Genomic DNA, 16,341 nt, shown 5'->3' with positions numbered 1-16,341 from the left:
AAGAAATAAATTATTATAATTTTCTTGTGTGGATATTGCAATCGCCAAATCTGCTAATCAACAATTTTAAGCTTTTGTCGAAATAAATCCAAGATCCAAAAAGTTTCAAATTTGACAATCAGATTTGAAATAAATTCAAATCTAATAACAAAATAAAAAAAACCAAAAACAAAAATATTCTTAGTGAAAAAAAATGAAATAATGTATTGGTTCCGAAAATTGCTACAGTAGCAGAGAGTAGATATATGATTTAATGCCACGTCAAGTTATGGATTCAGTGAGCAAATGGGGCACTCAAAACATTGGGCCTTTTGAGTAAGAAACGGGGTAATTAGTCCTAGATTTGTCACCACTTGGAAAGAGTCTACTATTGGAAGTACCCTGTAGAAATTAAGGGCTCCCCTAACAGTACCTATCCGTCGATCGCCAAGCCACGCCAAACACCCGATGGGACTTCACATGGGCCTATTGAGCCCAATAAAAAACAACTTTTATTTTCATTTGATTTTTCTATCTAAAGCTCATATAAATAAGCTAACTCTATAAACCGCTTTTAAAATCATTCTTAAATTTCTACTTTTCAAAAAAAAAAATCCTTAAATTCGTGAGCAACATTTTTAACACTGACCTTTCTACAAGTAATTCTAGAAAGCAGAAAGCAAACTGGACTAGGCCTCACTTCTATCACAAAAGCTGTGATAAAAGATTTAGATTCTTCCATGTTGCCTGGCAGGAAATAGATGGGATGTGTAAGTAAGCTAGGACTGCAAACAATGGCGGAGCCAGAAAAAAATCTTAGTGGGACAAAAATAACACTAAAATTTTTTATTTACTCTTTTTTTAGTTTTTTAAGTAAAAAATAATAATAATAAATTCATCAACAAGTACAAATGATACGTATATTCCATGAAAAACATAAAAAGACAAACTCAAAATTATTAATGTAATAATAATTTTATTTCAAAAACAAACTAAACTATTTACAATTGCTCACGACGAGTTTTCATATTTTGATAACGGTTTATAACTTTCTCATTTTAAATTTCACGAAATATATTTTTCTCAATATAAGTAACAAAACTAAATTTTGTGACCCATTCTTTCACATCTTTTCTAAAAAAACTCGGGAGCACACTTAAAATTATGTCAAAATTGTACAAGTAATATAGAAATTTAAGGGGGCCTCTGCCCCAACCTTAAATCCGCCCCTGACTGCAAACGAATTGAGTCCAATCGATTTTGATGAACATCGAGCTCGAGTCAAGATTGAGTTAATCAAGTCGAACTCGAGTTCAAAAATATTCAACTCGTTAACTGGCGAATCGGCTCAATTATATATATATATATATATATATATATATTTTAATAGTAAAATTACATATATATCCCTAATATTTTATTATTTATTAAAAATTATTATTATTTATTAAATATTAAAAATTATTATTTTATTTATTTTTAATAAAAAATAATAAATTTTTTTTTATTTTTAAGCTCGAACTCAAGCTTTACATTTTGAGCTCGTGAGCTTGAGTTTCATAAGACTAAGTTGAGATTCGATTCGATTCGGCTCGTTTGCACCCTTAAAATGAGCAAAGATTTTTGGATTTTTGAAGATTTCCCCTTTGATGACTAGAGGGGGTGGAGCTTAATTAGATGATCTAAACAACCGTTGATATACCAATTAGTATATAAGTAAGGGCAGCACTATCGGTACAAGTGCCGACTCGGCTAATAGAGTCTGAACTCTAAACCACACTTAAATCACTAATCAACACTTTTGCGAAGAAAGTCAACTCATGTTTTGAGCGTTGGAACGATGTTGTGTGTGTTCAATTGGGTGGCAATGACCTTGAGATCGGAGGATAACATTTAAGTATATTCACCAACACCCTTTGCCAGTACAGAGAATGCTTATATAATTAATGAATTCTGTCTGTAATTATGCTAATAGTCTATCTAATCCATCCATAAACTTGAAAGATTTCGCAAATAGTTAGTTTAATTAAACTGTGCAGAAGCGACCGAACTTTGAAAAGCATTCATATTGAAACAAACCATGTGATGACCTAGCAATATGAACAGTGTCGGACGCTAATTTTAGGCCCAGAGATTGAAGTCGTGGTGGCAATCGCCTCTCTCCAACACATAAATAAATGGAGGAGCTGGGAATTTAGGCACCATTGATTGATCCAAATCACTTCTGTCTCTGAATATTTAAAAATACCTAAATAGCTTGATTTGAATAATAATTTCTTTTTTTGTTGTAAATGTGATAGTAAGCAAAGCAGTTTCTCAATATCCTACGTCGGGAACTTAATTATATTTATTTACATTTGTTGATATCGGAATCACACACAAATTGTCAATGCCACACCGGTCATTGACTATCATCAAGATGAACGCTGTATAACTTCTAAACACGTTTCTGTGCTTAGTTTAGTTCTTTGTTGAATGTGATCTGTCCATCGACCAGAGCCAGTCAACATTACCAAACATGAACCTGACTTCTGGTTGTGTTTAATCTGAAAAAAAAAGGCAAAAAGGGAACAAAGGATTGAGAAGCTGGGAAATTTGGAAGCTCTTGAAGTACATTTTACTTGCCCCTATCTGTTGCTCCATTTAATTACATTTCTTTCTTTTTATTGGACACAAGGGTTTTTCCAAGTGATAAATAAATGCATTTTTTTTTTAAATGTTGACCTTTCTAATTTATTCTATTACTTTATAAATCTCTGAGCAGTGGTGTGAGCCTTTGGGGAGAACATTTAGTTAAATTAAGGGTGTGTTTAGATTGGCATTATTTACAAATATATATATATATATATATATATATACTTGTCGTATCATATCACAAACATATTTTTCAATCATCTTTCCTTTTATCTTGCGTATATCATATCATAAAAAAAAATTACAGTAATTATTCTAAATATCACACCCTAACTTCTTTTAGTTGCCCTCGCAGAAATATGAGAAATTTGGATTGGTGTTTGACCATACAAAATAAATAAAACGACAAGCTAAAAAGCCACTACTGCTTCAAGCAACCATGACGTGAAAACAAATTCCATCTTAATTCCAGACGCTCCTCTCAAAGCCAAATTGGAATAAAACTGTAAATACACGTAGTATTACGTACAGCTTCCGCTAACTTTCTAGCAAGAGCATGGTGTGCCCAATATTAAAATCCAATGCCTGCTACTACACCTATCACTCCTACTCCTACTCTGGATGATGAGCTCCACACGCCAAGAAAACTCTCTAACAATTATGCCACTAATCAATAGTACTAAAGCCTTGGATGTGGGCAGTTTCGTTGACAACCCAATTCATTAGCACATAGTATAATTTACACAAAGCAATTGATATGGGGTTTTGGAGATCCTTAATTAATTTGTATCTCTCTCCCTTGTGAAATGGATCCCTATCACAAACATATGCATTCTGTTTTTCAACAGCAGCCAATTTGGAACCACCTTTCAATACAGCTGTTATAAACAGGAGGAAAAAAAAACACTGAATCTATATATATATATATTAGTAATTTAGTACTGTTATGTACTTGCAATTATTGAAGCATTCATCTGTGCATATATACTTTTTGCAAGAATTGCCTTCCTCTTGATTCACCTTCAGAAATTCAGAACTAAGATAGTGGTCGGAGTAGTTGATGACACTTGTTTTTGGGCATGATGAGCCTGATACTTGCTTGCCCAGAAACCGGATTGACAGTGAAGGATATGATGCTTACCTTTCAACCAAATTGTACAGAGACCCCAGTGGTGAGTCTTTCTTGTCAATCCATCAAGTATCACACAATTAATTTAGTGAATATACCAGTAATTGCCAAATTGGAATTTTTTTTTTATACGTATTCTTTTACCCACGAGAGAACAAGATATATAGGATCCAATAGGAGAGTAAGAGATATTGCGACTTCTTTAATATTACTCGGAATACGCCATAACCCAATCAATGAACCAAACAAAATACGAAAGCAAACGAAATGACTTCTTCGGCACAATCACACGCACTCCAGTGTGAGTGGCAATGCAATTAAATACGAAAAAATAATCTGAAAAGGACAGAAACCCATAATAAGTAAATCCTATATAAATTACAAACAAAAAAAAATTGGAGAGATGACAAACAAGAATATAACACATTGCCAGAGCATTTTCTGTCATATATACCACCACAGCCACAGCCACAGCCACAGCAACACCAACTTAGTACGATACCTTAGTTCAGTACTCGCGTAGAACAAGCTTGCTGTAGCTAAATCCTGGGCAATAAGTAGCATAAATTTTTTCACATTCCAGGCCAAAAAAAAAAAGAACAAGAATCTAAACTACAAAAATCTGTTGGGAGAATAATGATATAAAATTCACAATACGAAAACAAAAAGGAGGAAAATAAATATAACGTTACGGCACTGCAATTCTGACCGGAACTCGGGGTCATGTTTCTGATCTTGCACATGTACAATACTTTTTGTCTCCTCTCTGGAGTCTCTGGCATTCCTTAATCTTGAAGTTCCTTTAACGGGCACAGACTTGCATGTATGAGCAGCAGAGAGTTTCAGACTTCCAATTAGTAGTTCACTACTGAGGGCATTGTCCTTGTACCCCACACGTGCAAGCTCCCATTCGATCTTCGCGTGTTTGAAGTTTTTGAAACCAGGGGAAAGAAAGGCCTCCTCGGAAAATTTAAGGCAAGCTAGCTCTCGGGATTCAGAATTTTCATTCTGGGAACCAGCTAGTTTCCATTTGGATTTTTTTTCTTTAGTTACAGAAACCTGGTCTGATACTATCAACTCCAACCCCAAAGGGACGGCAAATACGGAAAGCCCAGTAGATGTATAAAGGGTGGAGTTTCCTTCAGAAACCCTAATGAAGGTCAGTAGTTGCAGGTACCGATAGTTTAACAAGAATTTGTCTCTTCAAGAAAAGTTCTTTTTGAACGAGAAAAGAAAAACAAAAACACAAAGTCCTGAAATAAATATATAAAAACAGAATAGGAAAAGGCTTCAATAAACACATTGCTTATGCTTCATTAACCTCAGTCCTCTTTCTTTTTATTTCTAATCAGGCACCATTCATCTAAGTCAAGCAAAGACAAAAACAAGAATCTACAATCCGAATATTTAAGGCCAAATAGTACACTGGTATTTTTCTGTGTAGGATGAGGATAATAGGGTCGGTTTCTTTATCTTCTCTTTGGCTTTGACCTAACTTTTGATGTCTTAAGAATGTGACTCGTGCTGCCTAACTAAATGAATGGGTCATTTACTTCTGTTGATAGGCAATTTTCAGCTCAAACGAAGTCGTATACGGAGAGATATGATGGGAAAAAAATCTGTGGGTGAAATTGATAGATTAATCGAAAAAGGGTATATTATTGTTTGTGATAGGGCTAAAACTAGCTGTGCTAGAAGGTGGGGTGTACAAAGATGGAGCTGAAGGAGCAGAAGAAGTGGTGGAAACAACAACAAGAGAAGCAGAAGGTTGGGCCGGTGGTGGAGGAGGTGGTGCGGGAGCTGGTGTGGGAGTAGAAGGAGCGGGAGCGGGGGTGGGAGTTGGAGTAGCCGGAGCTTGTGGCATCATAGCAACAGATACATGATTTCCAGAGGAGACCAAAGCAGCATGAGTAGATGCTATGATATTATTTGCAGCCTCTCTATATTTATATCTCAGTATCTCATTCCTAACTGCATGAAGTTCGCCCTGTAAAGATTGAACCTGTTGTTGCAATGCTGAAATTGCCCCCATGCATCCGTATACTGGATCTCTTAGTCTCACGTTTGCTTCGTATACCAAACTATTTGCAGCATCAACTCTTTGATTCTCAGGGACCTCCTACAAATTTCAAAGAATTGAAGTAAACAAAACAAGAATTGCAGTGTTTAAATAGTTTCACATATTCAGAAGAAGTTCAATTCGTTAATAACTGTTTCCTAGGATCAAAGAAAAAATTGAAAAGGGAAGAGGAAAAGAAGGTGGAGAAGGAGGGTTTATGTTGGACTAATTTCTCGATTCTTATCTGATATCTAAGATTAAATGGTTTACTTACCGTGAGCATCTTGGAAACGTTGCTAGCACCAAAAACTTTGTGAACAGCAGCAAATTTCTGGGGTTCATGTGGGGAAAAATAAGGAGAAAAAGGGCATTCTTCCGCACATCTTCGTCTGAGCAGCTTACAAGCGGCACATGGAGTAATGGTATTCAAGGTTCCTGGAGGACCTAACATGTTTCTCCTTCCCATCTGTGACGATGCATCGAATTCTGTTTTCAACTTCTTTGCTATCTCATCTAATCTCTCCCTGTATATACTTTTAATTCCAAAAGAAATATAAGGGAAAAAAAAACACTTAGAAACAGTTGCTTAATTTCGGATTACAGAATCAAGGTTGTATATGTGCCTTATCACCATCTTGATCATACCTTTCTCTGGACATCCAAGAATGCTAGTGTAGGTCACGGCCGGCTTGCAAATTAGATGTGGGGATGGGATTGGGGGAACAGACTAAAGGCGAGGGAGAGAAAGCTTCAACTTTCAAGTTTCAAGGGAGAGGAGGAGAAACGAAAAAGAAAAAGAAAGAAACCAGTTGAGGGAAAAGAGGAGTGCTTAAAAGGCAAGGTATCAAGAAAAAGTAGGTCAATGTTTTTTCATCACAAACTAACAAATTAAGTGTATCTGAGATGGTGAAATATTATACTCCAACCTTATGAGCTAGAGTAAGAATAGGGCGGCCTAAATTAGAAGATCGAGAGTGATGATGGAAAGAAGTGATAATCAATACATCATTGAATTTGAAGATTTGGACAAATTTTTACATTGGCCCCCACGCTCCCTTTGGGGTGTTCCGTCAAAGCTAGCTTGCTTTCCCCCACGTGTGACTTCATATGGCTATTGACTTTTTTGACGGTAGCCAACTGGGGTTTCACCCTTCATATTCTTTTGTGTTTTTCAACATCTAATTTTAGACGTAAAGAAAACATGATGATCGCTTTGATGAAACAAAGATGACTTAATGTGAAGGTCTAGATATTAAAGGTAGATTTATTGAAGCAGGGTACTGCTAAAGATTTAGTTCCTCCAGGCAAAATCTTTTGGTTTGTTTTCTTTCCTAGTCCGGGTCGATGTCCTAGAACCCACCTCTCATGTGATACATGTCGTGTCGCCTTGAGAAATACAGCAATGGACTTCACGATCTGGAATTTTCAGGCGAAGTACTCCTCCAAGCAACAGAATTAAACCTTTCTCCTTGCAAAACGGTAGCATTCGTTCATTAGTTTCATAATTTGTAGTGTCAAGAAATTGTTTATACGAGGCTCTCCTCCTTTGTTATACGAGGCAGAAATTAGTGTCTAGAAGAAACTGGAGAAGAATTTTATCCTTTGAGATAGACATGTCAAAAATACATTTTCTTTTGGAACTTATTATTTTTATTCTTTTAATAGATTTGCAGTAAAAAGTAGGAGTTTAATAGTTGAGAGATTTTCTGGGTAGTCGGCTTTCAAGAAGGAAAAAAAAAAGAGTTGCTTCGGAAATTCACTGCCAGGCATGACAAAAGTTTTTATTTTTTTTTTCTTATCGAATCCCTATGCAAATGTAGTCGTAGCAAAAAGGGATTTCGTCTAAAAGGTTTTGAATTGCTTGACGGTGTTCACAATTTATACCTAAGCTAAACCCTCAAAACAGTCTATTCTTGAGTAACTATTGACCCGCAAAACGTGTTTAACAGTTTCAGCCACAGCTAATAACTTGTACTAGCGCCATCCACATCTTTGATCTAAGCTGTCATTCGTGGGTGGCATGTCAAGGTAAGAAAGGACATATACCCAGAATCTTGTAATGAACAAGGTTCTTAACTAACTTATATATCTTTGATCTTTAATTACCCCAAAAAAAAAAAATCTATCTGGGAATTAGATATATGAAGCGTAACAAAGTAGGATGCACGTCCACATATCCGAGGGCATACAATGGCTGAAGTTCTTGTAAGAAAAACAACCTTTTGGCTTGCATGTACGCCCATGAGGGGAAAAAAGAGAAGGTAAAACATAGACTGTTATTAGTGTGTAATATCTACGAGATTCCATGTGTATCGTTTGTTTCATATCAAAGGAAAGGAAGTAAAACCTACTTTGCTACAACAAGAAGCAATACGCATACCTTCAATGTTAAAGGCAACCTAAAAAGAAAAGAAATTACCGTTCAGAGGTTTTTCTAAATTTGGGTAAATAATTACTTTCAAGGTTAAAGTATATATTAAACTTAACAGTTTATACTGTTCAAAGAAAACTAGAGAAAAAATTTTTAATTGGCTTCAATCAATTAGTGTATTGTTTTGTCGAGTTCTCGAAAATTCCCCAGTGTACATGATTCCACTGAAGAGGAAAATAGGTGGGCTAAAAAAACAAAAAAGAAAAAGAAATGAGGGCATGTCCGGTGAGCGTCAAAGTGGTGGGTTGAAGTTGGCCAGACAAAAACTCAACTCTCGCGAAAGTTGGCATCACAGAGTAGGTGCAGAAAAGGAGAGAAACCAGTAAAGGGTATATATGACCTGACATAGATGAGGAGTAGGGAATGGAAAATGGAGGGTTGGTTTTGGAGCATTGGAAAGGATAAACAAATCCTCGTTACCCATTTGCATATGCTTGCAAGTAGCAAATAGTAATGGCTAGTGTGATGTAAAGACTTGCTTTAAATGCAAGGCAATGCAGCGATGCGTTATATCGTTTGACCCGTATTTTAAGCCTAGGAAATCGCAACCTTGTTTCTTCCGAACACATACATTGGCCCCCTTATACCTATTTATATTTAACCAACTAGCTTCGACCATCACATATATTGTACAGTGTCGGGACAGAAGATCATCGATTCAAATTTTATTTTCTATCAAAATTGTCATTTAGTATATGTTCTCTTCAATTCATATGGGTGCGTAATGCATTCGTATGGTTCCGTGGGTCACGAACGTGACCCTGTTAGGTCAATCTCCCTATAATAGGTTAGAATGGGAGTAGAAATAAGAATATGTGTAGATTTAATCTGAGTAAGCATTTAAATGTAGAGAAAGTGTTTCTGTGCACTAATATATAATAAGTTAGCTGTAATTTAGATTGGTTTACAGGCACCAATTAGAAAATTATATATTGTTTTTAATTATTTCATACATTAATTTCATCTCACAGACCAAAACTGTTAGACTGGCATCATCAGCCTCGACGAGAATTACCTCTCGTTTGTTTCAGATTCAACATTACATATTTATTTTGAGATTTACGCTATGTGTATTTTTTTTTTGGGGGGGGGGGGGGTTGCACAAATGCATTCTGAATTTCTGATCATTGGATAATTATTGTGGAAATAACACGTCAAACTTTAAATTTAAAATTGTTGCTATTTTTCAGTGAAATATTTGGGCTCCCACGGACTCCACAGAAAGGGATCGAACGGCCCTTTTGGTAATTGTATCAGATAAGCAAACGAAAAGGAGAAATTATATTTAACAGGTAGCAAGCGTCGTCCCTTGGCCCTTTGCATTGTTAGGCCCGCAGAATTGATACGGACAATTCTGGCCCACTACGCCGGTCCAGTGGCATAGTCAAAAGAGAGATTTAGGTGCCCGAGTTTGATGTATCACAATAACAAGCCCACATTGTAAACGCCATTTTATAGGTAAACGCCATAGGACCTCTATTTTTTTGAATAGGCAAATCAGAAGCTTCCGTCGACTGTTTGGGCTCGATTTTTTGAATGTCCCCTCCCCATTATTCACGTGCTCTCCTGCTGCCTGTATATTGTACAACACACGAATTGAAAATCTGACAGCAGGTGGTCCGTCCAACTGCCAAAGCACTCGTACCGGTGTAAAATTCATATCAGCTGGATGTATTGCTACTTGGAAAGCGGAAACCTACAAGATCCACACTACTACGCTGCAGCACAAATCTTGCCGATCCGAGTAGAATTAGAATGCCGATGGGGTTGTGGCCTAAACTTTTTTGTTTAAGATTAAATCTGTTTTTGCCTCTTAAAATGTCATCATCCAGAAATCTTGGACATAAACTTTAGTTTTTGCATCTTAATGAGATCAATAGTAGATCATCATTTGAATTAAGATTGTGATGCAGCATTTTGGACTCTGATGAAATCCTGGAGTTTTTTATACAAAATATTTTGTCATTCAGCTTTGAATTGCATAACCCCCTTGGTGGGGCACCAAATTTCGTTCTTGCTTATGCCCTTAATGGCAATGCAAGGCCTCTGATCAACCTGCTTTTACTACAGACTGAAATGCGATTCTCATAGGCTTTGTTTAGCCTTCCTTCATTTCCGAATTTCAACTGGGCAATTGAAGACACAGAAATGAAAGATGTCAATAGCGTTACAAGAAAACTTTTCATTTCAAGGTTTCCCGAAAAGAGATCGAGCACAATCTCTAAATCCTAATAAAAACTGAAGGAGAACTGGAAAGCAGAGCTGTAATAACTTAGTGATTGCTAGTACTATTATGTTTCTTGAAAATTACTAGTACATGACAGTGCTATCTTACATGCTACCACATACTTGATTCCACACACACTTTTTTGAACTGAAGAGCAGATTTGTAGCAATAAATTGTAGTAGTACGTAGCTTCCCAAAACAACAAGGGCTACGAAGAATCGATCATGCAGATTCTTTTAGCAATAAATTGAGCAGATTAGCAGAGCCGCGGCTCGGCGTAACACTATTTGAGGAGCAACGGCCGCCTACACCGCCAAAGCAGAGACTTGAGACATGGAATACATATCCCTCGTCTTCATCACCTTCAACATCTTTCCTCCATGAGTGAAAAGACAATTTTCTACGTTGTTTCCCGCCTGCAGGCTTTGGAGTAAAAGGAGATGAGCGAGCTGAACGCGAAGAAGACCATGGAGAGGATGAAGAAGAAGAAGACGACGACGGTGAGGATTGCGCATTGCTCTTCTTGATTACGTTCAGCTTAGGAAGAACAGTTTGCAAGATGCTACTAGGGTTAGCAGTCGTAGGCGTAGGCGCCTCCGATGGATGCTTCTTTACAGAGATCCTAGCAGGGCTGCATAGGTATGAAGGTGGAGGGGTGAGAGGAGGAAGCGGCCGCCTTTCCCTTTCGCTGAGCTTGACCTTAGGCGTTCCAGGTCGAGATTCCCACCTGAATGGGATGCCGGCAGACGAATCTGCATAGTAGACTTCATTAGAGGAGTTGCTCATTGACGGCTGCCTCAACAGAGTCCTAGAGCAAGAGGATAGTTTGGCCTCAGACTTGACTCTCATGGGCTTTATGGGAACATCCGACATGCGCGTGTGCATTTTCTCTTTCGATTACTTCTGCAAAATGTCTGATTAAGTTTCCTCAATAATAAATGTTTGAAGGACGGGGAAGGGAAGAAGCAGACACCAGACTATGAATGTGGGTGCACCATCTTTATATACAGTTAGATTCCCAATACAGACTTCGTATTCTATTTGCCTAGGGCTTTTTCTTTTTTGTCTTTATTCCCTGTGCTTTGGCGCCCCGGTCATATCATATGGGCAAAGGTAGCGCCAGGTAAGAATACACTAATCTTTTTTTTTTTTTTCTTTTTCTTTTTTGGGCTCAAATCAAACTACGATAAAGAATACGGTAGTCCTAACTAGTGAAGTTATAACGTATTGTTTTGTTTTTTTGATTTCTTTTAACCACATTCACTTTAAATTTCAAATAATAAACGGACCCTATCTCTCTAAATTTCAACTAGCTGCCTTCTCATTTCTCATTTAAAACCGTATGGAGAGAGGTTGCATGCATAGGGATGGCAAGCAGGGTAAAACTCAACACCCACGGGTACTCGACCCAAAACACTTAGTTGGACGATGATGGATAATCCGTTAGGATCTTATATGTGTACATGTATGTGTGTTCAAAAAGAACTCAAAACCTCTACGTTGTAGAGTTTTAATCTTAATTATGAGACTAAGATCTTTTCTGCATATGAGATAATTGTTTAAATATTCTTTTAAAAGATTGTATATTTACCCTTTATAAAATGCCGAATTTCTCTATAAGCCTACTCAAGTTTAAAATTCAATAAAGTGTGTTGATTTAACATGTATGCATTAAGTTTAGTTTTGATAAAAGTTAATTGCCTTATTTTAAAACTATTTAAATTGTAGGTAGAGGATATTCGATGATAATTCAAACCCGAAGTGAGAGGAATATTTAAGGGTATCCGACCCACAGCCATCCTTCCTATCCATGAAGCTTAAGTTTCTTAATACATTCCAATCCTGTCCGGTAGATAAAGAATACAGAAGCATGCACGAAGGGGGAAATTCAGCGACTATCTAAGAATAATTTTTCAAGTCAACTTTTATCAGAACAGGCATGTAATAGTAACTTATAGCTATAAACCCGCTAAATTGATTGTATGCGCATCCAGTGGAAGATGAAATCAAATCTGAAGAGTACATGGTTTGAATTAAAATGCAAGGCTGACATTTGTTCTAACTTCTACCTCGTAAGCAGGCATGTGAAAATGTTAACCACTGGCCAATGACTCAGTGGCCACCACCTAGTTGGTAGGGTGGGAGGTAAGGGTGTGCTGTGCACCAGTCTGATCCGGTGATGGTTCAGTCCCTTTCGAATTATTCCTGGACCTCCTTAGGTGCGCTCCCTTCCCCTTAACGTAGGATAGATTAGGTTTATCGTCTCAGGAAAAAAAAAAAAAAAAAAGGCATGTGAAAATGACACTAGTGTGCTATGTATGTTTGGCCATCATTTATGGGGTGGCTGGGCATGTGAATGTGAAACCTGCAATCTCGACCCTGCCGATGGAGTTGAAGAATGCACGTGCAGTCGATTAAATTCGGAATTTTCTAGATTAGAGCACCTCCTAAAATCTCGTGGAGTTTAATACAGGCTTTGACTCCATTGCTCTGTAATGTAATGCTGAATTACCTGTGACTTGCTCAATTAATGCACCTTGACTGCCACTTCATATTTTTGCCAAATACAGACGTATTGTATTGAAATTGAACCAAATACGGAGTACTTTGTGGTTTGTGCCATACGAATCTTAAAAAGTTCAAAGTCACCCGGTCATACTTTCTCAAAGCAGGGGACCCTCGTCAAATAATAACAATCGCAATCAAATCAAGGTTCTCATCATCATTCTAGCAAATTAGTCTATTTACTTTACCAGACTACTCATTGGCAACCTTGCTAGTAGAATACAACATGATGATACTGTAGATCATGCATACGTGACTGCAAAAATACCTACTACTAGTAGTAGAAATGATACAACAGACTGACGGAGTGAAGTAAGATGTTTTTGGTACACCAGCACGCATATAACCCTTGGTCACAAAGTTTAACCAACTGGGGTTGGGCCAAGTGGTAAGCAGCTTGGTTCCGCTTAAGCAGGTCTCGGGTTCGAAACCTGGCGTATGCAGCTACCCTTGTTGGGAGACTCACCCACCACAGCCAGGTGTGCGACCCGAGTCGACCAACGGATTAGTCAGGGCAAAACCCTGGATACCGTGGCAGGCAACCAAAAAAAAAAACAAAGTTAGAAAATGGATTTCTACCAGGAGGAGTGAAGTTATAAGGAAATGGAGCTTCAAATTTGCCCCAATCTGAAGTGAATGGTAAAAATGTAGCAGGCAGCCTAAAACAAATATAGGAGCTCTTCAACACAAGTGTTTTTTTAAGTCTCGCATTCCTGTTGAGTCAACTGGCTCACTTGCATAAAACAAATACATGCATAATTGTAAACAACAGCATCTAACATCTCATGGTGCACGGTGAATGCACAAACTATATTTTTGTATTATGATCAAAACATCATCGTGATACTCTTGAGGATCCATGCATCAAAGTGGACCGTCAAGAAGGTTATGATCTAATGGTTAAAGCTGAGATTTCAGAAATTAGAGGTTTGGATTTAATTTCCCCTTCTTCTTCCTACTTTTTAAAGTTCACCTCTTCTCGGGTAAAGGAACCAAAAAAAAAATAAAAATCACCAATTGAAAAAAAAAAATTCACCAATTAAAAGGAATTAGAGGTTCTGGATTTAATTCCCCCTTCTTCTCCCTGCTTCTTAAAGTTCATCACTTCCCTGTTAAAGGAACCAAAAAAAAAAAAAAAATCACCAGTTGAAAGGCAAAGCCAACATCTTTCCAATGTTCTGTAGGTTGAGTAATCAGGATGATCTTCTTCAGCAACGCAAATATTGCAAGAACAAAACCCATCCTTGAAATGGTTGAACTAAGCTTAATAGTTAAGCGGCAAGCTTTACAAGTTTGAAGATGCTTGACTACACGGAGAGTCTCTCTCTCCTGATGGTGCCCAAAAGCAACAGCAACCCTTTCACTGTGGTATCTGGCTGCACTCTCTCTGTCTTCATCACCGACGTCATGAAGAACTGAAGTTATATCTGGCTGGTACCCATGAGCCTCTAGCTCCTTTTCAATTTCATCCAGAAATGAATAAATTTGTTGGAACTGAGGATGTGAAGTGTCCCCAGCTAGAAATCGGTGTACAACATTGCCTATACCTCAATTGAAATACATCCTGGGGTTTTATGTACTCCTCTCTCTCCATCATTAACTTCCGGCATACATTGACGTCACTTGGGTGATGCACATAGACTTTGATAAAAACACATAATTTCCCCCCTCACGTGGATCCACTTCCAAGAGATTCTGAGTTACCTTCTCACCGATTTTAGTATCTTTACAAATTTGACATGCCCGGAGCAGACTTCTCCAGACCACAGCATTAGGCTTCATGTGCATGGTCTTCGCAAGTTTCAGCGCTTCTTCCACAAATCCAGATCGACCCAATAGGTCAACCAAGCAACCTTAATGTTCAACGCCATGAAATTGAAAGCTACACGCAGTCGTGAGAAATAACTTCTGCCCTCAAGAACCAATCCCAGAGTGGCTACGTGCACATAAAAATCCAACAGAGGCAATGCCATCTGGTTTCATCCCTCCCTTCTCCATTGAAACAAAAATATCTATAGCCTCCTTTCCATAACCATACGTGCCCAAGCCAACGGTGACAGAATTCCAGCAAATAACGTTTTTCGCTTGAAGGCCATGAAAGACATTAAGGGCAGCTTCTACACTCCCACAATTCCAATATATATATATATATCTATTACTATTACAAATCGTCCATCAACACAGTTGTCATTCAATGCAAAAATCGCATAATTCATTGCTTTAAATTTCCTTTATATATTTGGTATTGTTATGTTCTATACATGCGCAACCATCGATGAGAAAAAGGGCGAGTATGAATTCCCTTCATGTTTGTTTTGTTCCTACTATAGCTCCTCTTTTAAACATTTGGTGGCCTGTCAGGTTTTTATTACTTTTAGTGATCTAATTAGAGGAAATATCACCGCAATTTCTAACTCTATAAGCTTACAAGCTCACGATTATCTTTCATGTGTTTGTATTGATCCTTGCCTGAATAAATTCAAAAACATAGGAGTATCGGATTCTGATCAACAACTAAAGATTTTCAGATTTTCGCGTTACAACAATGAAAAGTAGAAATGCGACGGGCTTATTTTTGCATTGTAAATCAAAATTCAATTTTACAAGAGTAATGCTCCTACCAAAATACAGCTCTTGCTTACAATTTTGATTCATACTCAATCGGACTTCTTCATAACTAGGTAGAAAGATTATTGAGATTCCAGAATCAAACGTTCATCTTAACAAATGAATAAATTATTAGGGGTAAGGAAAAAGGAAGAAGAGAGGGAGTCATGATCTTGAGTCGTTAACCGCAACGGATCTGTCTCACATCCTGTGCCACTCTCTGTCCCATTTTTTATTATATTGCTATTTCTCCTATAAAAACATCATGTTTTAATTCTTTTTTATTTTCTTAAAATTCAATAACTATTAATTGAGTAATACACAAAATTTAACAAACTCAAAAAATCAAAATGCATAAAAAATGAGATTTTTTATGAATTTTCTGCTGTATTTTTTAATTTTCTATTATATATTGCTTTTTTGAAATTGTTGTATTTATTTTTTACTTAATTAATAGTTATTGAATCTTAAGAAAACAAAAAAGAATTAAAACATGATGTTTATATAAGAGAAATAGCAATATAATAAAAAGTGATACAGGATGTGGGACAGAATATTCGTTACTGTCTTTAACTTGGTTTGGCTACGTGGCACCATGCTGGGAATTAGGTGCACTAAAGATGAAAGTCATTTGACTGTCTGCCTCCATTCCTCCGACTCCCACGTAGGCTCAAACTCACCCCACAAATTCCACCTTTTCAATTTTCTGA

At 37.2% G+C, this 16,341-nt stretch overlaps 1 protein-coding gene across 1 annotated transcript; it reads right to left on the bottom strand.

Annotated features, from left to right (window-relative positions):
- Positions 1–5,381: 5,381 nt before the first annotated feature.
- On the bottom strand, positions 5,382–6,460 carry LOC113781200 (LOB domain-containing protein 15). Its single transcript, XM_027327080.1, has 3 exons — positions 6,447–6,460; positions 6,076–6,325; positions 5,382–5,861 (listed from the first exon to the last, which is right to left on the bottom strand). The coding sequence occupies exons 1-3, from the start codon at positions 6,458–6,460 to the stop codon at positions 5,382–5,384; spliced, it is 744 nt and encodes a 247-aa protein (XP_027182881.1).
- Between the last annotated feature and the right edge of the window lie 9,881 nt (positions 6,461–16,341).

This window comes from Coffea eugenioides, chromosome 1 (genome assembly GCF_003713205.1).
Source record: "Coffea eugenioides isolate CCC68of chromosome 1, Ceug_1.0, whole genome shotgun sequence".
Taxonomy (NCBI): domain Eukaryota; kingdom Viridiplantae; phylum Streptophyta; class Magnoliopsida; order Gentianales; family Rubiaceae; genus Coffea; species Coffea eugenioides.
This window is presented reverse-complemented; position numbering and strand designations above follow the sequence as displayed.